The sequence below is a fragment of the Sciurus vulgaris genome (assembly GCF_902686455.1).
Source record: "Sciurus vulgaris genome assembly, chromosome: 1".
Classification (NCBI taxonomy): Eukaryota; Metazoa; Chordata; class Mammalia; order Rodentia; family Sciuridae; genus Sciurus; species Sciurus vulgaris.
In genome coordinates, this window is record NC_136461.1 from 177,287,698 (window position 1) to 177,314,167 (window position 26,470).

Genomic DNA, 26,470 nt, shown 5'->3' on the forward strand with positions numbered 1-26,470 from the left:
TGAGAGCTCATTTATTCCTAGTGCTGAATAGTATTTCATCGAATGTGCCAGTTTGTCATTTTCCCTATTGAAGGACATTTTGTTTATCTCCAAATTTTGGCAATTATAAATAAAGTTGCTTGTGATGGTTTAAATATGAGGTGTCCCCCAAAAGTTCCTGTATTAATGCAGGAATATTCAGAGATGAAATGATTAGATTATGAGCTATAATCTAACCAGTGGATTAATCCATTTGATGGATTAATATTTCAAATGGACCAAGTGGGTGGTAACTGCAGGCAAGTGGGGCATGGCTAGAGTAGGTAGATCACTGGGTGCATGCCCTTGGGGACTATATTGTTTTGTCCCTACCTCCTCTCTCACTCTCCTCCTTGGCTGCCATGAGCTGAGCAATTTTCCTTTGCCACGTTCTTCCTCCATGACATTCTTCCTCACCTCATGCCTAGAGTAATGGATTTCACTGACCATGGACTGAGACCTCTCGAAACATGATCCCAAAATAAACTTTCCCTCCTTTAAGTTGTTGTGGTCAGGTATTTTGATCACAGCAATGAAAAACTAACACACTGCTGTAAACATTTACATACAGACTTTTGTGTAGGCATAAGTTTTCAATTCCTTTGGATAAATACCAAGGAACACAATTGCTGGATCATATGGTAAAAATATTTTTAGTTTTGTAAGAATTGCCAGTATGTCTACTTATACATTCTGCCAGCATTTGGTATTGTCAGTCTTTGAGATTTTAGTCTTTCTTACAGATATGAAATTGTACCTTGTTTTCACCTTTGTGTTTTGGTTTCATTCTTCCCCTTTCCTCTTGTATACACATTATGCTGTGAGGTTTTCCTATTACCTTCAAAATATTTTTAAAGGTAACATATGTTTGATGTAAAAAAAAAAAGAAAATTATAGGAGTCCCCCCTTTGCATATCAGACTCTACCTTAGTCTCTACTAACTCCTATCAGTCACAAGAGACAATGTTTACAGTTTCTGTTTTTCTTTGGAAATAAACCTTTTTTTCTATATTCTTTCCCCCATATCCTCGTCTCACCCGACTGAAACCTTGTCAATTGCATTTTTTGTTTCAAATCAATTAAAGTTTTACTGAGGAAAACATCCCAACACTCTCATACTTGTCCTACAGTTATGGTAAGCACATAGAGGGGCTTTTAAAACCTCAGGTATCTCAAGTTATTAAGCTGTCCAGGTAATTCTCTTGTAGCCATTTATGCTATAATGGATTTGTTAATCAAATTAAAATGCAACATTTATTCTACCCAGAGTTTTTACTAAAATGGAAATATTTTATTCATGATATTCCTGTTAAGTCATCTCTTGCTTTAAAAAAAAAAAAACTATCCTTAAGATTACAATATAGTCAACTTGAGCAAAAACAGTCATTTAAGTAAGAACCATGTATTAAAATTAAAATGAAAGTAATCATCCCAAACTATATTTTTAAAGAAATAAAAATTGACCCAAGTTTTTATTGTGGTTTTAGTTTTTCCTTAATGGAATTACTTGAAGGCTAAAACCACTTTAAGGGTAATTCAATTCTACTTACAAATATGGCTGTGTGGGGAAAAAATACAAAAAATAAAAACAAAAAAGAGGATAGTGGAGAAACCCCCCTGATGGGAAGAAAATCTTCATCACTAATGCAGAAGGTAAAGCGATGTAGGAGAAGAATTTCCTCTTCCCATGAACTCCTTTTGGCAAGCTGGGTCTCTGGATTGGAGGAAGGGAGGGAGGGATAAAGGCTGGCATGGTTTGCCCTGGTTCAACGATTTTCCTTTGAAAACTTGCATGTGCATAGACTTCCCAGTGTCCTATCTCCCTTCAAAGGGTCTTAAATTTTGTAAAAGTGATATGTTAATTATCTGTATAGGGTTGTTAGTAGTAAAACAAACAAACAAATCAGTTACTTCTCCTTCCATCATCCTCCCTGTTCCAGGAGAAATCAGTACAACTATTCTAAATGTTGTTAACTGCCTCAAAACTCACCTGAGAGCTGTGGTTGCGGCTCAGTGGTAGAATGCTTGCCTAGCACATGTGAGGCACGGGGTTTGATCCTCAGCACTGTATAAAAATACGTAAAATAAAGGTATTGTGTCCATCTACAACTAAAAAAAAATTTTTTTTTTAACAAAAAAACAACAACAAAAAAACTTCACATGAATCACTCTGCTTCCCTGGTTTCCACTTGTCTCTTTTGGCTTTGTCGCCTATGCTTTTGGTGTCATATCCAAAAACATTGGCAAAGATCAACTTCAAACAGTCTTTCTATAGGTGTTCTCCTAGGAGCTTTACTGTCTCAGGTCCTAGAGTTTCATGAAATCCATTTCTAGTTCATTTGTGTATATGGGTAAGATAAGGTTTGTCTCAGCACCACTTTTGGGGAGACTATCCTTTCCCTGTTGTGTATTCTTGTTACCCTCATCAAAGATTAGTGACTATATGAATAGATTTAATTCTGGATCTCTATGCTGCTCCATTGGTCTACATGTCTACTTTTATGCCAATAACACATGGTTTAAATTATAATAACTTCGTGATTCAGTTTAAAATCAGGAAGTCTAATGTTTCAAGTTTTGTTTTTCTTTCTCAAGATTTCTTTAGTCATTTAGAGTCTTGTTTGCTTGGTTCCATATGGATTAGAGGATTGATTTTTCTATTTCTGTGAAAATTTCCAGAAATTTTGAATCTAGATCATTTAGGTAGTAAGGACATTTAACAATATTAATTCCGCTAATCAAGAATTTATCTCATTTGTTTTTAAGACAGTTTTTAAAAATCATATATACTCAGGAGCAACCCAGCAGGTATGATTGGGAATAAAATTGGAATTTTTGTATCAAAGGAAATTAATTATTTTCCAAATAACTAAATTTGGGGTAGGAAGCCCTTTTCTTTTTGCAGTGCTAAGGATTGAACCCAGGGCCTTCTGCTTGCAAGGTAAGCACTCTACCCACTGAGCTATATCCCCAGCCCCTAGGGAGCCCTTTTCTAGATGCCTTTGAAGAAAATACTTTTTCTAATATTTGCCTTAAATTTGCTGCTTTGCTAAAATACAAAAGCTATTAAAGATTAAAGATGACCAGATATTAGGTATTGAAGTTACTAAAAACAAAACCTGGCAGGGTGAATTACAGGCACAAAATATAAATCAAAGCAGTAATAGAGCTAAGACTGTTTTTCTGTAGCATTATAAATCTCTAATTGCAAATGACAATACCAGAGCTCCAAAGAGGCAGTCTTATACATCAAACTGTCATTAAAATATGTGGTTCTTTCCTGCTGTGTCATGTTTCTACTATACTGATTTTATTCTTCCAGTAATACTGGGGGTATTAATTAGAAATTATATTATTTCTGGCTAATCATAATGGATACAACTGAAAGGTTAATTGCTATGCTACAAACACTGTAGTAGTTAGCTTTTAGAGCAGAGAGCAATGGATAATGCATTTCATACGAAAGTCAGTTTTTAAATAAAGACTAATCTCTATGCCATGTTCATAGATTTCCCTAAGTTACCTGGACGGGCTGGAACCATGGATAGAGCATTCAAGACCTGGACAAAAAAGTGACTGAGGGAGGCACCATCTCTTACATGATCCACCAACACCTCCCACAGGGCTGCAAGCTAGGGGCCAACCAAGTCTTTAACACATGGGCCTCTGGGGGACATTCCCAAACTACAAGTGTCATATTTCAGAATAATTACTTTCTCCCCACTCCATGTTGGGTACAGGAGGGTATTTTTCTCTGATCTTCACTGAGAGAACCTGGCAGAGCTTCTGGAGATAAAACTCACAGAAGTATGAGTATGCTCTCTAAAGAATAGGCCCTTTGGAAGTTTGAACTCTCAGACTTGTCTATGTGAGCCTCTAGCAATTCATCAGTGACAGTTCCTTCCTATCCGTCTTTACTTTTCAGCTACTATGAATTGAGTAACTTCTTCTACTCCACTCTCCAGCCATGATTTACTGCCTTGCCACAGGCCCAAAAACAATGGGGCCAAGAGATAGTGAACCAAAACCTCTGAAACCATGAACCAAAACAAATCTTTCCTCCTTATAAGTCAGTTATCTCAGGTATTTTGTTACAAAAGCAGAAAGCTAACTAACGTGATGCTTGAAGATTGTGTTTTTCTTAACAAGGCCTGTGCTTAAGAGAAACTATGTTACCAGAACCTAATCTATTGAGGGGTTTTATCAGCATATAATCAATCTTGGGGAAGGGAAATGTCCAATCTCAGTGCCCCCTTGCCATCCTGTCCCACTGAAGGAGGCCTAAAAACTGAGAAGTACTTGTGAAGTTCAAAGCCCAGTGACACAGGCTCACCAAAACAGATCTAATCACAGGTCTATAGAATGTTTCCCCTCCCCACACACCCTTAATACCACATTACTAAATCCCTATTGCCACAGTTCATTTCTCCTAGTCCATCATATCCAACCTTCAACCAAAATTTACAAGGCATAGTATAAAACAAAAACCATAGTTTGAAGAGATAGAGCAAGCATTAGAACTAAACTCAGATATGGAATAAATATTGGAATAATCAGACCAGAAAGTTAAAATAACTAGGATTAATATGCTAAGGACTATAAAGGAAAAAGTAGATAATATGCAAGAACAAATGGATAATATAAGCAAAGAAATGGAAGTTCTAAGGAAGAATAAGAATTGTTAGATATGAAAACACTGTTAACAGATATAAAGAATGCTTTTGATGGGCTTGTTTATAGACTGGAAAAGGTTGAGAAAAGAATCTCGACTTGAGGATATGCCAATAGAAACTTCCGAACTGAAAAGAAAAGATAAAACTGAAGGAAAAAAATATACAAGAACTGTAAGACAAATACAAAAATATCACATGTAGCCAATGGGAATACCAGGAGGAGACAAAAAGGAAAAAGGAACAACAGAAATATTTACAGCAATGATGATTGAGAGATTCTTCAAATTAATGTCAGACAATTCCCTAAAATCTTTTCCAGAAAATAGAGGCAGAGGGAACACTTCATAACTTCTTCTATGAGAGCAGCATTGCCCTAATACCAAAGCCAGACAAAGCCCTACAATAAAACTACAGACCAATATCTCTTATGAACGTAGAGGTAAAATTCAACAAAGGTTAGCAAATGGACTTCCCTACATGATGGTGCACACCTGTAGTCCCAGCTAGGAGACTGAGGCAGGAGGATTGCAAATTCAAGGCTAGCCCAGGCAATTTAGGCAATTTAGAACCTGTCTCGAAATAAAAAGGGATGGGGATATAGCTGAGTGGTGCAGTCCTTGCCTAGTGGAAGGCCCTGTGTTCAGTTCCTAGTACTTCAAAACAAGCAAGCAAACAAAAGATTAGTAAGTCACACCTCTTCCCTAACATGAGTGCTAAGCTCTTGGTAAAGCTGGGAAGGAATACCCTTCTCCAAATTCAAGCCTTTCCACATTTCCATGTTTTGCAGATTTCAAAACTCTTACTTCTGGTTAGTCTGTGATGCCCTTCGCTCCAGGTACTGAAATGTGACATCCATTTTCTGCAGCAGGATGGTTTACCTGGTAATCGCCTCCGTTTAAGTCATTTTGCATTTGTCAAAGAGCTTCCACAAGTTCATTTTTTTCATATACATTTCTGTCTACCTTACACAGGGGTCCTACGAATTGGACATAAATGAATGTAAAGGAATTGACACTATCCCGGCTTAGTCTTCAGAAAACATGAACTATCATTCCAAATATTATGTTCTCTACATATCGAAGGAACAGAGACTCTGAAAAATAGGTAATTTATTTGGGATGATGTGTGGCAGAGCTGGAACTAAAAACTAGCTTGACTTTTAAAGCAATACAACTTTCTATTACAGTTTTGCATCACTGAAAGCCTAGGATCTGCCAGGGTTAGAAATCCCACTGCCTTCTGCACTTAAAGTTGGTAACCAGATCCCTGAATTAATTGCTTTTTTTTAAAAGGACAGTTATTCTGGAAATTATCCTTTACGGAACTCGGGTCACTAGGGCAAGTGACATTGCAGAGCACCTCGGCTCCATTTAAGGGTTCCTGGAATGCCAAAGTGGGTTCCAAAGGGAGCTGTGTTTTAAGAATCGCCATAAGCCTAAAAAAAAATTTTTTTTTTTAATCCTAGGATGAAGCCCTCCTGGCCGAGGGCGAGCTACCGCGCAGCCCTGTGCTTCAGCTACCGTACCCGACGGCAAGCTGCGGGCCTTCCCGGCGCTCGGCCGGAACCCCGCGCCCCGACGGACTGTTCTCCCGGGCCGGCCGGGCCGGGCGGGGCGAGCGGCCGAACCAGGCCCGGCGGGCGCCGTGCGGGCGGGGCCGGGCGGAGGGCCAGTCCCCCGCCGCCGCCGCCGCCGCCGCCGCCGCGAGCCCGGACCTGCCCGCCCGACCTGGCGGCGCAGTCTCGCGGGATCGCTCAGCTCTCGCTCCCCGTGCGGCCCCGGAGGCAGCTCGAGTCCCGGACACTCCCCGGTGCCGTCCGAGGTTGCGGGGGGGACGGCGACGGGGAGGGAGAGTGGCCTTGCAGCGCCGTCCGAGGTGAGGCTCCCGGGCCCCGACCGGGCGGATGGCCGCGGAGGCAGGTCCTGGGCCAGCGGAGCGGGCCTGCGGGGGTGCGGGGCGGGCTGGGGGCCTGGACGGTGCGGGGCGGGCTCCGGCGCGCTCGGGATGGAGCCGCAGGTGCTGGGAAGGCGGCGGCGCAGCCAAAGTTTCCTCGCAAGTGAGAGCCAACTCCTGAAATGCGATGCCGGGCCGCCGAGCAGGCCGGGGCCGCTGCTGCCGCGCTCCGGGCCTGGACAGGTGTCCGGGAGTGGGGGCGCTGGAAGGCTGCCCCGGGCTGGGTTGGGGGCTGTGGTTTGCGGGGAAATGTCATCTCTAGGGAACTGATAATTGAAGGTTTGTGCTGTAGGAAACACGGGGTAAAGGGGTGAGGTGGAGAGAAAAGGGAACTCTGGCCATTAGGAGTCAATTAAAAGGGATTAACAGAAGCACAGAAATCATGCTTCGGAACCCACAGGACTGCCATCGCAATCTGTCCGCCGGGACAGATTCGCTCCTGTTCTCATTTCGACGACATCATTACGCCCTCTTCACACACACCCGCCCCCATTCCATGAAAACTGGTTTCGCCCCTCCACAGGAAGAATCCTAGAAGTCTCCCTCTAGTTGGCCTTTTGGAAAAACAGGAAAAGTATATCCCCAGAAGACTTGCCACAAAAGCTGGCTTTTTAGAGTCTTTAAAGGTTTAACAACTCCTTAGGCTTTAAGGAATTTCCCTGGATCTGTTTTCTTGTGTGTAATAATATTACCAAAAAGGACCCTTGGATTTTATGGTTGCATTAGTGCCTTTTAACGTGGTCCTAACTTACACCAGCATTCCTTTTTTCTCCAACTCACTCTCTGCCCCGCTTAAACCCATGTTCCATGCAACATAAACCTTCAATCATCAGTTCCCTAGGGATGAGATTTCCTCAGCAAATGATATATTATATGCCAAAGCAGATTAAAGAGTATCTTGCTAGGATGGAATTTTCCGTCGTTTCCCCAATGTTACCTAGAACAAAAATCTTAACTCTGCACTTTGACTTGCATTTGATTTTATGACAAATGTTTTTATGATAACACTTTCTGCGTTGTTTTTACAGCAATTGACCCAGAACTCATTTCCAGGAAAACGGCTTCCTTCAAATTGGCGAAATAATGAAATGAGGAATTTGAACATTTTATCTTTAGATGGGAACCTTCTGATGGTGAAAAGCAATTAATCCAAGCCATGTGGTAAAATCAGGAATTCGAAGAAAATGGAACTGTTCCCATTTTTGTTAATGTGTGTTTTTCTGCCTCTCATAAGGGGGCATAGTCTCTTCACCTGTGAACCAATTACCGTTCCCAGATGCATGAAAATGGCCTACAACATGACATTTTTCCCTAATTTGATGGGTCATTATGACCAGAGTATTGCTGCTGTGGAAATGGAGGTGAGTGGTTCATCATGACTTTGTTGAAAAATGGTTTATGCTTTGGTCTAAAATAAACTTTTATTTTTAAACGCATCAAAGGATTTTACAAGTTTTGTACAAATCATATTTTGAAAAATCCTTTTGAAAATTCAGTCCCCCTGCTGACATATTTTGTGTACAGTTGGGGCCTTTTTTAGTAATTTGCTTAAGATAAGGTTTATTTTATCATGAAGTTTGGTTCTGAATGACTTTCTAAATATCTTGCACCTGGAAAATATTTTGCTTTTTGCAATTCAGTACAGTAGCTGCTCTAGAAATATGAATTCTGTATTTTCCAATTCACTGAACATATAATCTATATTGCCTGGACTGAAAGTGAAGAAACTTACGTGTTTTATTAAGTAGTTTTAATGTTTACTCAGCTTAGTTTTTCCAAAGCAAATAAATTATTGGAATATGTTGGGGGCTGCAGACAGTGTTTTACTAAAAACTAGTTTTTAAAAAGTGACTAGTTTTTAAATACAGTACTGAAGTATTCTTTATAAGATACTTGTTAAATGAAACCACAAATCAGGTGAGGAGCAGTGACACTAAAGATTGCCTTAGGTGCCTCAGTTACTTGCCTTTGGTTTAGAGATATGCAAATTGCTAGGGAGGCGTGGGAAGAAACAGCTACCTGTAGAGACAGGAACCTACCCTCCCATACAGATCTGTTAGGTTGATAAGTCTCATGAAAGAAAGAACAAATGTGCTATTTTCAAAGTCTTTTTTCCAGAAATAAAAATAAATGATCTGAGGGTGGTAAAGATTTTTTCCCCCTCAGATTGTTTTTAAGAGATGAAATCCCTTCAGATCTAATTTAGGTACTGTTTTTTAAAAAAACTGACCAGGTTTGATTTTGCAACTTTGAAGTTCTTCCATTGTTCAGTTGAACAGTTGTCTAACTACTTCACTGTAGACTCATGTCTAAAAAAGGAAAGCTTTAAAAGTAGGTACCATTTTAAAAGATACTACAAATTATTTTATCATCATCTTTCAGTGGTTTTTCAATCCAATGCGAGGTGTCCTTTTAGACACTGAACAAATGGTGCAGAGAGATTTTCATTGATTTATCAGAACCTTTTTGATAGTTTAATTTGATTAAAATAAAGTATGCTGTGGGAATACCATCAAGCAATGATTCCATCATTCACATTTCCTCTTATGATAATACATATAACTCATGTTTCAGTAGTGTTCTTAAAGTATTTTATCTTAATCTGGTTCCTTCCTGTGTAGTAGCTACATACATTTTAAGTTTGAATGCTAACAGTGATTTTATGAGCTCTTAACATTTAGACATGAGTTCCTTATCTGGAATACCATTATAAAGATAGGGGAGAGATGTATCCCTGCTATTAAAAAAGGCCTATAATTGTAAGACAGTGACAACTATTTTTGTTCCACTCCTATCTTTATAAAAAAAAAAAAAAAAATGATTTCTTTTCTGACTTAAAAACGAGAAGTTTTGTTTGTTTTTTGGTTTTTATTTACCTAACTTCTTTCCCAGGTAGTTTTGTGCCTAGACATTATCAAGAAGGCTTTTTGGTCTTACCTTCTTTATTTGATTACTGATCTTACCAATCTCTTCATTATATAATCTTCAAATACTAAACTTTCTCATAGGCTTCACTAATCAACATTTTCTATGAATCACATTTCAGTAGGCTTGAGGATACAAAAGAAGAAAGCTATCAAACAGCATTCATAACAGCATTCACCTAAGTCTCTAAAAGGAGAAGGGAACGTGAATAGGCAAAAATAATATCAACCTTGGTCAAAGTTTTAATCTCTATGATTTTTTGGTCTGTAGTGTTGTGCTTTTCCTACTGTCCCATTTCTGTTTGTTCTTAGCCAGGAGCATTCTTTCCTACTTCCTATATTGAATGCCAAAATCCTACCATTTGAGACTTGTAAATGAACCAAAAGGTCATGAGGAGCTTCTTAAACTTTCTTGCCATTAAACCCTTCTCAAGGGTTAATGTTTTAAAATTTAAATAAATAAGATGGGTAGGATTATAAAAGAAGCCAATTATATTGAAATGTACTTCTATTTGGGGCTAAAGTTAAGAACCCCTGAACCCTACATTATTCAGCCCAGAGAAATTGTGATTTGTCCAAGGTTTGAGCACTGCGATCTGACTCTGACACAGTTTTCTCTGTCAGAATAATCCATAATGTCATCTTTCACCTTTTTTTAAAATACCTTTAATTTTGTTGAATAAGCAAGATATATTTCCGAAGATTCAGAATATAATGTGTAAATTTCAGTCTTTTCAACTTTTTTGCAGACTCCAATTAGATAAAAATGAGGTGATTTTTTTTTCCAGCTTTGCCTTTTTTTTTTTTTAATCCCTTTCATCAGGGTCTTAACTACAAAGTCTTATGAGATAAAAAATAAAACCCCTAACCTTCATTCTGTCTTTTCTAGTGGTACCAAAGTGATTTTATTAAAATGCAAATGCATACAGTCCGCCTTGAGGTTAAAATTCTTTACCATATGCCTAAAGTCAGGAAAATAAAGACCTGCTTCTAGAGTGTTTCCAAACTTGTCTTGTGGGACCCTGCTTTCCTGTCTTTTTCCCATACTGCATACTCTGATTCAGCCAGCCTGACCCATTTGTAGAACTCAGATTCATATCACTCTTATCTCTGTACCTTTGCACATTTTTGTGTCTTCTGATGAGCCGTCTACCTGCCCTTCTCTCTCCACCTAGGTTTCTTTATGTCTCAGTTAAAGCAATGACTCTTTTTAGTGAGGCCTTTCCCCTTTCTCCCAAGCATTATTGAGCCCATTCTATACTCTTATGACCCTTAATATTTATAACAGTTCATATACTTAACATGTTGTATTGCAGTTATTTATGAGTCTTTAGATGGTGAACTTGTTGAAGGTAGAGATGGTCTTTATTCATCTTTATTCTTTTTTTTTAATTTATTTTTATTGTAAACAAATGGGATACATGTTGTTTCTGATTATACATGGAGTAACAGCATACCATTTGCATATTCATATATTTACATAGAGTAATGATGTTTGATTCATTCCGTTATTTTTTTCCTTCCCCCCCACCCCTCCCACCTCTCTTTTCCCTCTATACAGTCCCTCCTTCCTCCATTCTTGTCCCCCTTCCACCCCCCATTAAGTGTCATCATCCACTTATCAGTGAGATCGTTCCTCTTTTGGATTTTTGAGATTGGCTTATCTCACTTAACATGATATTCTCCAATTTCATCCATTTGCCTGCTAATGCCATAATTTTATTATTCTTTATAGCTGAATAATATTCCATTGTATATATATATACCACAGTTTCTTTATCCATTTATCAATTGAAGGACATCTAGGTTGGTTCCATAGTCTGGCTATTGTGAATTGAGCTGCTATGAACATTGATGTGGCTGTATCTCTGTAGTATGCTGATTTTAAGTCCTTTGGGTATAGGCCAAGGAGTGGGATAGCTGGGTCAAATGCTAGGTCCATTCCAAGTTTTCTAAGGAATCTCCACACTGCTTTCCAGAGTGGCTGCACTAATTTGCAACCCCACCAGCAATGTATGAGTGTACCTTTTTCCCCACATCCTTGCCAACACCTATTGTTGCTTGTATTCTTGATAATCACCATTCTAATTGGGGTGAGATGAAATCTTAGTGTAGTTTTGATTTGCATTTCTCTTATTACTAAAGATGTTGAACATTTTTTCATATATTTGTTGATTGCTTGTACATCTTCTTCTGTGAAGTGTCTGTTCATTTCCTTAGCCCATTTGTTGATAGGGTTATTTGTATTCTTGGCGTAGAGTGTTTTGAGTTCTTTATAGATTCTGGAAATTAGTGCTCTATCTGAAGTATGAGTGGCAAAGATATTCTCCCACTCTGTAGGCTCATCTTTATTCTTAATGCCTAGTGCAATGTCTCTGTGCATGGTAGATGCTCAATAAAAGCTAAATAAAGAAAAAGGTGGTGTTTCCTGTCCCAGTAAATCAATGAGAGAGCATTTTTGTTCCAGTTCTTACCTTCTACCTCTATCCTCTATCTACCTCTACAGTGTTCAAGTGAGAGACATTCCAATATTTTTAGGTGGTTTATATGGCATCCATTTTGGTTCTGCCTGAACCTAGCTCTAATGAAATATATCAGTTGATATTCTCTATTTTCTTTCCTATATTAGCTCTACATTTATTTGTTAGGATTTGTTTAAAGAATTTGATTTTTAATCATTTCTTTTATACGAACTAAAGGAATTCATCTTTTGATTGGACCGTTGGATTATAAACTGTGTCAGGTATGTTTCAAACATTATGCTTGAGTACTTAAATTAATACTCCAGTCAAGTACTATATTATGATTGTGAGTACCTTAGCTTTTATTAAGAATATCTTTTATAGCTTCTGTAAAAAATAGATTGGGTTTTACACTTTCAACCCAACTGCCTTTGGTTCCTGCTGATCCCTGTTAAATTTCCACTGAATTAATGGTAGGGTGAGGTTCTGAAGAATTGCCTGATGGTTATGACAATGAATTGTACTTTCTTAGCCACCGAGAATTCCATATAAGTCAAGAGAGCCACCTCATTCTTCTTTTAACCCTCAGTTTCCATTTTGTGACAACTAGCCTGTTTTATAGAGTTTAGGCATTTATGGTCATTAATCTGTGATTTTATGAAACAGTTTAGAGCTGTAGTCTTTGAAGTTTAGTTTAGACCAGTGACTGTGAGCTTGTTAGAAATGCAAGTTTGTGGACTCCATCTCGACCTACTAATTCATGATATTTCAAAATAGAGCCTAGGAAACTGTGTTTTAACAAGCTGTCCAGGTATTTTGAATGTTAAAGTTGAGGATCCATTGGTTTAAGAATAGGGATTGCACCAAAAATCCAAAGGCCGAATGATTTCTCTGAAAGTGGATGATGATACCTAAGGGGGAAGGGATGGGGGGTGGGGGAGGCAAGAATGGAGGAAGGATGGATTGTGTAGAGGAAAATGAGGGGAGGCGAGGGGGCAAGGGGGAAGGAAAGATAATAGAAGGAGACAGGCATCGTTACCCTATGTACGTGTATGATTACACAAACAGTATGACTCTACTTCATGTACAGAGAAATGAAAGTTGTACCCCATTTGTGCACAATGAATCAAAATTTAAAAAAAAAAGAATAGGAATTGCAAACTTTTTTCTGTAAAAGGCCAAATACTTCTGACTTTGGAGTTCATATGGTCTCTGTCACAGCTATTCATCTCTGTAACTATAGCAGAAAAGTTGTTGTAGAAAGTATATGAACAAAGGAGTGCTATGTTTCGGTAAAACTTTACTGTATTACAAAAATAGAGGGACCATATTTGACTGAACCTCATAGTACTTGAAAATGTTTTAAGGATACCATATCATGTAATAAATGAACATCATTGTGCATTGTTATCAATATGTCACCTGAATTTTATGTCATTTACTTTCCATATGCATTTGTTAAAGTCAGGCTTATCACAAACCAGAAGAGTCTGAGATAATCACAAATCTTAAGTTTTGTTTCAGAGATTACTTGAAATAAGGGACCTCGGTTTTTCTTTATTATCTGAAACGAAAATCATTTGTATTACAAAGAGTTAATTTACAATTCTGAATAGTAACTTGGCTTTGTAATGAAAAGGATGTTGTACATTCTAAGGCTCCCAAGTGGAAAAACAAATGGCTGCTGGTTTTCCATTGTGTTCCTTTTGTTTCATATCTAGGGCATTGTTTCTCAAATTGTGAGGTTTGACTCCCCTGAGAGACTGATTTCATCATAAAAAGCTGAAACCAATCTAGGGAAAATGGAAACAGGAATATTGTATTTTTCCTTTGAATTGCCTTCATGGAGGTCCAGGCAAAAGCAGTCATGTATTGTGTTTGGAACATCATGTGGCCATTCCACTTATAAATAGTCTAAAAAGAAACAAGCTCCCCCCAACCCCTGCCCCCCCCCCAAAAAAAAGGCTTTCCTTTCCACCTGTTAATATGTACTATGAAATGTCTCTGTTCAATTAAAAATAAAAGGATGGAGAAAAACTGACTTCTAAGAAAAAACCTATTATCCAGTAGCTTTTAGGCATTTTTATTTTCTGCTTTTTAGAAGAATGCAGTGGACCCCATCCTGCTCTCACCTATCACCTTTCCTCCTTGTTCTCTACCCTGTGCCCAAATACATAAGGGGAAAAAATGTTCAGTGTGATTAACCTGATTTTCAGGGAATATGATCTAAAAATGACTGTAACTACTGTAAAAGTCAGATATTAATCATATAAAATGAAATGCACACTGAAAAGTGTTCCAAGTCAGTATTATAATAACTGTCATGGTGTTTTAAATGTAGAACTGCAAGCTTACCTTCCTTTGTTGCAAACGTAGGGAAAGCACCCTGCCTGCTTCCTTTGAATCTATAGAATAAGGGTAGACCTGTATTGAACAGAAAGAGTAATTAATATTTCTCCTGGAAGGTTCTGCTGATAGGCACAGAGTTCCTATTCCTCTCCTTGGTGTGTTCCATGGTCTAGGTGGTTATTGTTGTGTCCTCAGGAGAGCTTGGTCACAAAGGTACATAGTTCTGTCAGACCGTGGGAAGACCGTTGTGTTCTTATCATATCCTCTCCTTCAGAGTGTGACATGTAGGTAATGAGACTTTATTATTCAGTTTGTATATTTGTCATGTGTTCATTAACATTTGTTGATTGTGTACCTGAACGTATAGTTTCCACAGAATTATAGCTTTTCAAGTTATTAGTTCTAAACTAAAACATTGACCATTAAATAGATTGTTTTGTAGTACCAATCGTTAATAAGTATGTTTGTCTGATTTCTAAAGGAAAGGTCTTTGGGAGAAATAATATAAAATATTTAATGTTCCCTGCCAAGAAATATTTTTTAAAAAATAAGTTTTCTATTATGGGAATATTGTAAATTCCTGCCTTTTATTCTTTTCAGGCTTGAATTTTTTTAAAAAAGAAGCTGACTTGCCTGAAATTCATCACATTCCTGAAAACATGCAAGAGTTTATTTTACACCACTCTTCCATGCAGTAGTCCATTGATTTTCTCAAAGAATTAACACCAAACTTTTGTAACCACTTTACCATTGTTTGCTCTGTGAAGTGTAACTGAAAATATTTCACGACCCTTTAGACTTCAGTGAGTCTGTGTCTTGCTGAGGTTCATCATTTTTTTTTTTTGTTTAATCGCTTTTTTTTAAGATTGCTTGACTTGCTTTCCATTTTTATTACCATCACTAAAGTCAGCTTTCTTTTTGAACCTCTGTAAAGCAAGTATAAGGCTTTTATCATTTCATGGGATTTAGTGGTTATGAAGACCAGGGGTAGAAAGCATAAATCCTGAGCTGAGAATCAGATACTTTGAAGTCACATGGCTTTCATAAGGTGCCTTACTTCCATGTACTGATGGGATTCTGACTTATGCTTCAATTGGCAAGTATATATCCTGTATCTCAGTACTAGCAGAGGCAAGACACAGCCAAGATGCTGCCATGGGACTACTCTGCTTAGACTCCATTTTATATAACTTTGAAATATCAAACACATTTTTTTTTTTCATTCTCTCTCAGTTAGAATCCTATCCTAGTCTTTCTCTTTGGGATATTATTGTCGCCAACCCCATGACCATTCCTCAAAGCCTTTGGACATGCACAGAACTGAAGGAGGCCTTGCTGGCTGAGAACTTTGGGCTGAGAACTATGGAAAGCTCCCTCTACTAAGACTGGTTGTAGAAGTCCACACAGCGCATGAGGTCATCACCAGCCTGTGTGGACTTCCTCCATGCCTTCTTGATGTTCTCCTCCGTCTTGTTGCTCAGCTTGATCTCCAGCTGCTGGGTCTTCATCTCCAGGTCTCTCTGCCGCCCTGTGAGGGCTTTCTGGGCCTTCTCCACTGATGCATAGCAGCTGGCGAGTTGCTTGCGGAGGTCAGCGATATAATGGTCACACTTTTTCATGTCTTTCTTGAAGTTCTCGCGAAAGTTCATTAGGGCTTCTCTACCTCGCTGTGAAGCTTGGCGGAGAACTTGAGATGAACTTCTGCTTCATCTGCCAGGCTCTTCTTCACCTGAGCCCATGCTTCTCCCAGGGAGCCTTCCTGTTGTGCAGCCAATGAGTTCTGAGAGAGCTTAGCCAGGTTCTTTGCATTTTCTTCTTCAACCTTTATCCTCTCTCCGATGAATTCAGACATTTCTTTCTGCATTTGTTTGCCCTTCAGTTGCTTTTGGAGCAGCAGTTCCAACCCGCCACAGTGCCATTGCCTTGGGGGGTCTTTCTTATCAGACCACAAGTAGTCACAGTAGCTCCACTCAGTTGGCTTCAGCAGCTGCTGTTCAGGCATTGTGTCTGGGTGAGGGAACGTCATGCAATTTATCATCTCTGTGTGGTCACCTTTATTTTCAAAATTACATATTTTGTCTTCATTGCCTGAAGTTCTGTCTTCCAAGTGGTCTCCTCTTTTGGTGCTGCTTTCCATTGAATTTTTATTTTGGTTTATTGATTCTTTCATTTCAAAAATTTCTTCTAGATTTCTTCTCAGGATCTTTATCTCTTTCTTTAAGATATCTTCCATCTCCTGAAACATAGCTCTGATTTCACTCTTTATATCCTCCTTAAAGTCGTGAAGCAGTTTTACTAAGTGTATTCTGAACTCCTTCTCTGACATTTCTTCTACTGGTTTGTCAATGGAGTCTATAATTGGAGCATCCTGGTTTGTTGGGAGTGCTTTATTCCCTTTTTCTTTTTCATTTTGTTTGTGGTCTTCCCGTTTAGTCGTGGGGATCTGAGGTAGTACAGTTTCTACCCTGTAGATTTATAGTGTCCCTGAAGGTTTCCAGTACCTCACAAATCTGGGTTTGGGTTTCGAAGGCTCTGCCACGCAGCAGTCCCAAGATGGCTCCTGGATGGCAGACGACGGAAGAGCTCGACAATCTGTTTTTGTTATAACACTTTTAGCTCTATTTTTTAGCAGAGACTTAGTAGATTACTGTTTTAGCCCATATTCATTTCCAGAAAACATTTTTAGACCTATTTTAGTATTATTTTGCTCTGGTTATTCCTTTGTTTATTTATATACCTCTTTAAGTCCTTTAATTCTTTTTTTTTTATTTATTTATTTTTTTTTATTGTAAACAAATGGGATACATGTTGTTTCTCTGTTTGTACATGGCGTAAAGGCATACCATTTGTGTAATCATAAATTTACATAGAGTAATGTTGTTTGATTCATTCTGTTATTTTTTCCCTTCCTCCCACCCCTCTTTACCCTCTATACAGTACTTCCTTCCTCCATACTTGCCCCCCTCCCTAACCCTAACTCTAACCCTAACACTAACCCTTCCCTCCCCCCCATTATGTGTCATCCTCCACTTATTAGCGATATCATTCGTCCTTTGGCTTTTTGAGATTGGCTTATCTCACTCAGCATGATATTCTCCAATTTCATCCATTTGCCTGCAAATGCCATAATTTTATCATTCTTTATGGCTGAGTAATATTCCATTGTATATATATATATATATACCACAGTTTCTTTATCCACTCATCAATTGAAGGGCATCTAGGTTGGTTCCACAGTCTGGCTATTGTGAATTGAGCAGCTATGAACATTGATGTGGCTGTATCTCTGTAGTATGCTGATTTTAAGTCCTTTGGGTATAGGCCAAGGAGTGGGATAGCTGGGTCAAATGGAGGGTCCATTCCAAGTTTTCTAAGGAATCTCCACACTGCTTTCCAGAGTGGCTGCACTAATTTGCAGCCCCACCACCAATGTATGAGTGTATCTTTCTCCCCACATCCTCGCCAACACCTGTTGTTGCTCGTATTCTTGATAATCGCCATTCTAATTGGGGTGAGATGGAATCTTAGGGTGGTTTTGATTTGCATTTCTCTTATTACTAGAGATGTTGAACATTTTTCCATATGTTTGTTGATTGCTTGTAGATCTTCTTCTGTGAAGTGTCTATTCATTTCCTTAGCCCATTTGTCGACTGGATTATTTGTATTCTTGGAGTAGAGTTTTTTGAGTTCTTTATAGATTCTGGAGATTAGTGCTCTATCTGAAGTATGATTGGCAAAGATATTCTCCCACTCTGTAGGCTCTTTCTTCGCATTGCTGATAGTTTCCTTTGCTGAGAGAAAGCTTTTTAGTTTGAATCTATCCCAGTGGTTGATTCTAGCTTTTATTTCTTGTGCTATGGGAGTCCTGTTAAGGAAGTCTGATCCTAGACCAACAAGGTGAAGATTTGGACCTACTTTTTCTTCTATAATCTGCAGGGTCTCTGGTCTGATTCCGAGGTCCTTAATCCATTTTGAGTTTAGTTTCGTGCATGGTGAGAGATATGGGTTTAGTTTCATTCTGTTACATATGGATTTCCAATTCTCCCAGCACCATTTGTTGAAGAGGCTATCTTTTCTCCATTGCATATTTTTGGCACCTTTGTCTAGTATGAGAAAATTGTATTTATTTGGGTTTGTGTCCGTGTCTTCTATTCTGTACCATTGATCTACCTTTCTATTTTGGTACCAATACCATGCCGTTTTTGTTACTATTGCTTTGTAGTAGAGTTGAAGATCTGGTATTGCAATACCCCCTGTTTCACTCTTCCTGCTAAGGATTGCTTTAGCTATTCTGGGTTTCTTATTCTTCCAGATGAATTTCATAATTGCTTGCTCTATTTCTGTAAGGTACACAATTGGGATTTTAATTGGAATTGCATTGAATTTGTATAGCACTTTAGGTAGTATGGCCATTTTGACAATATTAATTCTTCCTATCCAAGAACATGGAAGATCTTTCCATCTTCTAAGGTGTTCTTTAATTTCTTTCTTTAGTGTTGTATAGTTCTCATTGTAGAGGTCTTTCACCTCTTTTGTAAGATTGATTCCCAAGTATTTTATTTTTTTCGAGGCTATTTTGAATGGGGTAGTTTTCCTAATTTCTCTTTCTGAAGATTCATCTCTTATGTATAAAAATACGTTGGATTTATGGGCATTGATCTTGTAACCTGCTACTTTACTGAATTCACTTATGAGTTCTAAGAGTTTTCTGGTGGAATTTCCAGGTTCCTCTAAATATATAATCATGTCATCAGCGAACAGGGATAGATTGAGTTCTTCTTTTCCAATTCGTATCCCTTTAATTTCTTTGGTTTGTCTAATTGCTCTGGGCAGAGTCTCAAGAACGATGTTGAATAGAAGTGGTGAAAGAGGGCATCCCTGCCTTGTTCCAGTTTTTAGGGGGAATGCTTTCAGTTTTTCACCATTTAGAATGATATTAGCCATGGGCTTAGCATAAATGGCCTTTACAATGTTAAGGAATGTTCCCACTATCCCTATTTTTTCTAGTGTTTTGAGCATGAAGGGGTGCTGTATTTTATCAAATGCTTTTTCTGCATCTATTCAAATAATCATGTGATTCTTGACTTTAAGTCTATTAATGTGGTGAATTACGTTTATTGATTTCCTGATGTTGAACCAACCTTGCATCCCTGGGATAAAACCCACTTGATCATGGTGCACTATCTTTTTAATATGTTTTTGTATGCGATTTGCTAAAATTTTGTTGAGAATTTTTGCGTCGATGTTCATTAAGGATATTGGTCTGAAATTTTCTTTCCTTGATGAGTCTCTGTCTGGTTTAGGTATCAGTGTGATATTGGCTTCATAGAATGAGTTTGGGAGGGTTCCCTCCTCTTCTATTTTATGGAATACTTTGAGAAGTATTGGAATGAGCTCTTCTTTAAAGGTTTTGTAGAACTCGGCTGAGAACCCATCTGGTCCCGAACTTTTCTTTGTTGGTAGGTTTTTGATGACTTCTATTTCAGTACTTGAAATTGGTCTATTTAAATTATTTATGTCCTCCTCATTCAGTTTAGGCAATTCATATGTCTCTAGAAACCTGTTGATGTCTTCGAAATTTTCTATTTTGTTGGCGTATAGATTTTCAAAATAGCTTCTAATTATGTTTTGTATTTCAATCCTGTCTGTTGTGATATTTCCTTGTTCATTCCGAATTTTAGTGATTTGGGTTTTCTCTCATCTTCTCTTTGTTAGTGTGGCTAAAGGTTTATCAATTTTGTTTATTTTTTCAAGGAACCAACTATTTATTTTGTCAATTTTTTGTATTGTTTCTTTTGTTTCAATTTCATTGATTTCAGCTCTGAGTTTAACTATTTCCTTCTTCTACTACTTTTGGTGCTGTTCTGTTCTTCTTTTTCTAGGGCTTTGAGCTGTAGTGTTAGGTCGTTTATTTGTTGAGTTTGACTTCTTTTATTAAATGCGCTCCATGAAATAAATTTCCCTCTAAGTACTGCTTTCATAGTGTCCCAGAGATTTTGATATGTTGTTTCTTTGTTCTCATTTACCTCTAAGAATTTTTTAATTTCCTTCCTAATATCTTCTGTTGTCCATTCATCATATAATAGCATATTGTTTAATCTCCAGATGTTGGAATAGTTTCTGTGTTTTACTCTTTCATTTATTTCTAACTTCAATCCATTATGATCTGATAGAATACATGCTAGTGTCTCTATCTTCTTGTATTTGCTAACATTAGCTTTGTGGCATAATATATGGTCTATTTTAGAGAAGGATCCATGTGCTGCTGAGAAGAAAGTGTATTCACTCTTGGTTGGATGGTATATTCTATAAATGTCCGTTAAGTCTAAATTATTGATTGTGTTATTGAGCTCTATGGTTTCTTTGTTCAATTTTTTCTGGAAGATCTGTCCAGTGGTGAGAGAGGCGTGTTAAAATCACCTAGTATTATTGTGTTATGGTCTATTTGGTTTCTGAAATTGAGAAGGATTTGTTTGACATACATGGATGAGCCACTGTTTGGGGCATAGATGTTTATGATTGTTATATCTTGCTGATTTATGCTTCCCTTAAGCAGTATGAAATGACCTTCTTTATACCTTCTGACTAACTTTGGCTTGAAGTCCACATTATCGGAAATGAGGATGGATACTCCAGCTTTTTTGCTGAGTCCATGTGCATGGTATGTTTTTCCCCATCCTTTCACCTTTAGTCTATGGGTATCTTTTTCTATGAGGTGAGTCTCTTGCAGGCAACATATTGTTGGATCTTTCTTTTTAATCCAGTCTGCCAGTCTATGTCTTTTGATTGATGAATTCAGGCCATTAACATTCAGGGTTATTATAGAGAAATGATTTGGTATCCCGGTCATTTGGTTCATTTTTTAAAGTTTGTTTATTTATTTGTTTGACACAACTTGTTTCCTCCTTTATTTGACAATTCCTTTAGGATAATTCCTCCCTTTGCTGATTTGCTTCTTTGTTTTTCATCTCTTCCTCATGGAATATTTTGCTGAGAATGTTCTGTAGTGCTGGCTTTCTTTTTGTAAATTCTTTTAGCTTTTGTTTATCATGGAAGGATTTTATTTCATCGTCAAATTTGAAGGTAAGTTTTGCTGGGTATAAGATTCTTGGTTGGCATCCATTTTCTTTCAGGGCTTGAAAAATGTTGTTCCAGGCCCTTCTAGCTTTTAGGGTCTGGATTGAAAAATCTGCTGATATCCGTATTGGTTTCCCCCTGAATGTAATTTGGTTCTTTTCTCTCACAGCCTTTAAAATTCTGTCTTTATTTTGTATGTTAGGTATTTTCATTATAATGTGCCTTGGTGTGGGTCTGTTGTAATTTTGTGTATTTGGAGTCCTATAAGCCTCTTGAACTTGATTTTCCATATCATTCTTCAGATTTGGGAAATTTTCTGATATTATTTCATTGAATAGGTTGTTCATTCCTTTGGCTTGTTTCTCTAGGCCTTCCTCAATCCCAATAATTCTTAAATTTGGCCTTTTCATGATATCCCATAGTTCTTGTAGATTCTGTTCATGATTTCTTACCATCTTCTCTGTTTGTTCAGCTTTGTTTTCAAGGTTAAATATTTTGTCTTCAATGTCTGAGGTTCTGTCTTCCAGGTGTTCTATCCTATTGGATATGCTTTCCATGGAGTTCTTAATTTGGTTTATTGTTTCCTTCATGTCAAGGATTTCTGTTTGTTTTTTTTTCAATATCTCTAACTCTTTATTGAAATGATCTTTTGCTTCCTGTATTTGCTCTTTTAACTGTCGATTGGTGCGATCATTCAATGCTTGCATTTGCTCTTTCATCTCATTGTTTGCTTCTCTGATCATTTTAATTATGTACATTCTGAACTCCTTTTCTGTCATTTCTTCTGCCATGCTGTCATTGGGTTTTATTGATGTAACATCTAGATTTGTTTGCAGCATTTTCTTTCCTTGTTTTCTCATATTGTTCAGGTATCAGTGGACCGCTGAGATATTGCAGATTTCCTCTATTGACTTACAATGTCCCTGAAGATTTCTATATATATCCCCCCTTAGCCTTCAGTAGGCTGAAGTCTTGGAGGAAGTTGATAATGCGGTGCTCCACAAGGAAGATGCCTCTCTAGGAGTGGTGTCCTTCAGGTGGGGTATAATCCCTGCTAGTGGGCAGAGGTGCCTCCACTTGTTGACCAATGGCCATCCAAAAGGGACCTAGGCTGTGGGCTGAGGCAAGGCCTGTTTGGGCCTGAGTCTCTGGTTTTACCGTCCTTGTGGGGAAACCTCACCCAGCAGGGAAGACTCACCCGGTGGGGAGGTCTCGCTGGTCAGTTCCCTCCTAGAGGTTCCCCTCAATTTACAGCTACCGCCTGGGCTGGGCTGCCTTCCTCTGCAAAGTTCCAGGGGCCCGGCCCTACCTCCTGGGCCTGGGAGCCTCACCCTTCGCAGATGAATCTCCTTAGGCTGCCCCTCCTCAGAGAATCTGCCCGCAGGCCTGGAACCTTCGCTCCGCCCTAAGCCTGTCTCTGTGCGGCTCTTCCACCCAGAAGCCTCCTAGATCCTGTAACCCTGCTCTGCACCTAATCGCCTGGCTATGCGGCCCCTCCTGTGAGCAGCCACCTGGGGCCCTGTACAATCGCTCTGAGTCCCAGAGACCCGCCACACGCCTCTTCCTCCAGACAGCCGCCCAGTATTCTGGTGCGGTCACTAGGAGTCCAAGAAACTTACTTCGTGCCTCCTCCTCCCACCAACCACCCGTAGCCCTGGGCAATCAATCACTCCCAGTCGAAGTGACCCTCCCCGTTCCTCCTCCTTCTCCAGATAACCCCCCGGGTGTTCCGGAGCGGTCGCTCTGAGTGGCTCCGAATCCATGTGACCCGCTGCACGGGTCCTCTGGGCACCGCCGGAGCTCTGGTGCGGCCACTCAAGACCAAGCAACCCACCACGCTCCTCATCCAGGCTCCCCTGTGTTCAGAAGCTGTCACTTTAAGACCAAACAACTCACCACTCGCCTTCTCCTCTGAGCAGCCGCCTGGAGCGCTAATGCAGTCACTGCGAGTCCAAACGACCCACCGCGCTCCTCCTCCTCCTCCTCCTACTCCTCCGGGCAGGCCCCGGGGTTCAGAAGTGGTCTGAGTCCAAACAGCTCGCCACGCAGCCCCTCCTCTGGCAACCGCCTGAAGCTCTGGTGTAGTCACCCCGAATCTAAGCGGCCGCGTTCCTCTTCCTCCTCCTCGTCCTCAGGGCAGGCCCCGGGGTTCAGAAGCGTCGTTCTGAGTCCAAACAGCTCGCCGCGCAGCTTCTCCTCTGGCAACCGCCTGTAGCTCTGGTGCAGTCACCCCGAATCCAAGCGGCCGCGCTCCTCCTCCTACTCCTCAGGGCAGGCCCTGGTGTCCTGAGGCCACACAGCTCTCCTCACCACTCCTCCCCTGGGCAGCCGCCAGAGCCCCAGTGGTTGCTCTGAGTCCCAGCGCTGTGCCGAGCGGCCTCCTTTACCGCGCTCTCAGTTGTCTGAGTTAACTGCTCCCAATGCAGGCCACTGAATCTGTTTGCTCTTTAATCCCTGAGTCTGGCTAGGGTCGTTCCTTTTGGCCCAAATTAAGTGGTATTCCACCAAGAAAGTTGAAAAATCTTCATAAACTTTAACCCACTCTCGTTTATCCCATTCGAGAGCATCAAATTCCACGTACACTATGTCTCACATCTGCAAGGTTCTGGAGATAGGGCTTCTGTCCTTGAGAAGCTCACAGTCTATCCTGGTCCACGTCGCTGTGGGGCTCCCTGCGGCGGTCGAGGGCCCGGCGGCGGTGGTGGCGGCCTGACGCAGCTGGGTGCGGATCAGCGCCCCTGCTCTGGCGGCTCTGGGTGGGCAGGTGCGCTGGGCAGGTGGCGCACGCTCCCTCAAGTCCTTTAATTCTTTAAAAAAAAAAAAAAAAAAAAAAAGGAGCCTTCTTTCCTTGTATTTTGATAATTTTCTTCTTTTTCTGCATCCTTTCCACCTGAGATAGGGTTAAACAGAAAAATAATTGATTAGAGATGACAAATTTAATTGATTAAAAAAGAAAGAAGGAAAAAGAATTGATTAGAAGATTAATGGGGAGCTCATGGGCTCAATGGACAGGCTGGAATTCAAGCTCACCCTTAGGAAACAAAGTATAACTAAGACTCTGATGCAGGAACAATTTACTTGGGGACATTGTAAAAAGGGAATTTCAGTGAGGCCAAGTCTTGAATGGAAGGGATCCAGAGTCTTAACCTGAAATTAGATAGTTGGATGATCCTCTTTTTATGGTGCCATATTGAGGGCTTAATGTTGGCTGCTGTTTTGCTTCTGATAACTTGACTGCTCCTAAATAGCCAGATCAGCCTGAGGGAGAAGTTGTCATGCTATTAAATTGGGGTACCCCTTCCTGATACCTTTTCCCTCTTGTTACAAAGCCTAATAAATCCTGGAGTAACTAGAGAAAAGTCTGACTGACATCCACAGAGTAGATTATTTTGCCTTCTTGTTTAAGTGCTTCCTCCACATGGAGGGGTTTTTGGTTTACATTCATATGCAACAAAAATATTTTTAAAGTATAGGCTTATTTTGAAGAAGTGCATTCACATACTGCTTTTCCAGACTCCTAATCACCAGTTCTTCAGCTTTGCTTTACAAAGTCCCTATCTGGTTATACTATAAGATATATCTCTTGAATCAATCTGACTTCTTATTTCAGACCACCTTTCTAGCAACAATACAGAATAGATATAATAATTGAAATTCAGCCCCCTAGGACCACCTCTAAGTTGAGTTTGGCTGAGCCACCTTGTGTAAACCAGGCTATAATTGTTTCCTTTTCAGTCATTTGATCAGAAGAAACTATAGATGTTTTAAGAAAAAGATGGTAATATGGCAGAAGTAGGCATTTTGAGAATGCTCATGCGACTTTAGCATGAGCTAAGATCTGCTTAGCCTCTTGCAAATGGAATACTATTGGATACACCTGGCATTTTGAGTAGGTGAGGTCGATAATACCTAGTTCATGAGAGGTAGCTTGAGTTGATCTCCAGATACTCCATTGTTGTGTTCCGTTTCTGTCAGAAACTAGTAGCAGAACCAAGGTGAGAAGACCCTTTTGCTTATGTAGGGTTAATCTCATTTGCCTTTGTAGCATACTGTGGCATTTAGAGTATGTGTCTATGACTTTATCAGCTTTATGTCTTCAGTGTGGTGAACCATTATTTCATGTGAAATGATCTCTGACAGTGAAATGGAGGCACAGAGCTGAAGAACAGATGTTACCCTAAGGCAGTGCCTCTCAAACTTTGACGTGCATCAGCATCAGCTGAAGGAATTGTTACAAAACAGATCTTCGGCCCTACCCTCAGTTTTCCTAAATCAGTAGATCTGAGATGGGATGGAGAAATGCTGATGCTGTTGATTGAGGACCACTCTTTGATAATGCTTCTTAGGGCAAGTTGGCCAAGGTATAACACTATCCTTGCTGGTAAAAAGCAAATTACTTTCACAGAAAAGAGTACTGGCTACATTAGAAGTGCATACAAGGTGGAGGGTTGTACTGATTTGCCTACAGTAGAGAAACCATATCTGGAAAAACACCTTAACCATTTGATTATGATTGCTTCAGACAGTTTGTAATAACATATCCAGTTGCACTAGAATGTTAAAATGGGCAGGTGAATACATTTCTGATGGTGTCACTATCACGGAAAACCTGTTTGGTCTACAGTATTGCTTTTGATTTTCTGTCGTGGTAGGGAGGGAGGGAGACCTCTAAATGGTTTTTGTTTGACCCTTCCTACCATAGTGACATCCAGAAAACCAATATGGAGATTGTGTTTTTGCTAAATACAGCTTTTAAGGTATACATGTGTAGACTTAGGAAGTCACAGTGGGTTGGATTGGAGGTCCCACTAAGCCTCTGTCAAGAGCACAACTTATTATCTGAATTCCAAAAGCCCTTTGTCTAAAGCTGGCACACTGAATCTAGAATCTCTGAGAAATAAAACCCATCAGTATATATTACCTCCATCCAAAATTGTTTTCTGTTTTCCTTCAATCTAGAAACCTCAGAGATCAATCTTCACGGTGTCTTACCACTAATTTATAAGCCTTTTTT

General features: G+C 39.5%; 1 protein-coding gene across 3 annotated transcripts in view; it reads left to right on the forward strand.

The window, feature by feature from the left end:
* Positions 1–6,381: 6,381 nt before the first annotated feature.
* FZD6 (frizzled class receptor 6) overlaps positions 6,382–26,470 on the forward strand; it is a 39,538-nt gene continuing 19,449 nt past the window's right edge. The window contains exons 1-2 of one of the 3 annotated variants that reach the window (XM_079153191.1): positions 6,382–6,566; positions 7,673–8,005. In XM_079153191.1, the coding sequence (XP_079009317.1) occupies positions 7,829–8,005 (177 nt within the window). In that variant the 5' untranslated portion in view covers positions 6,382–6,566; positions 7,673–7,828. The remainder of the gene's footprint in view (positions 6,567–7,672; positions 8,006–26,470) is intronic. The other 2 variants (XM_079153189.1, XM_079153190.1) reach the window with 2 other exon arrangements.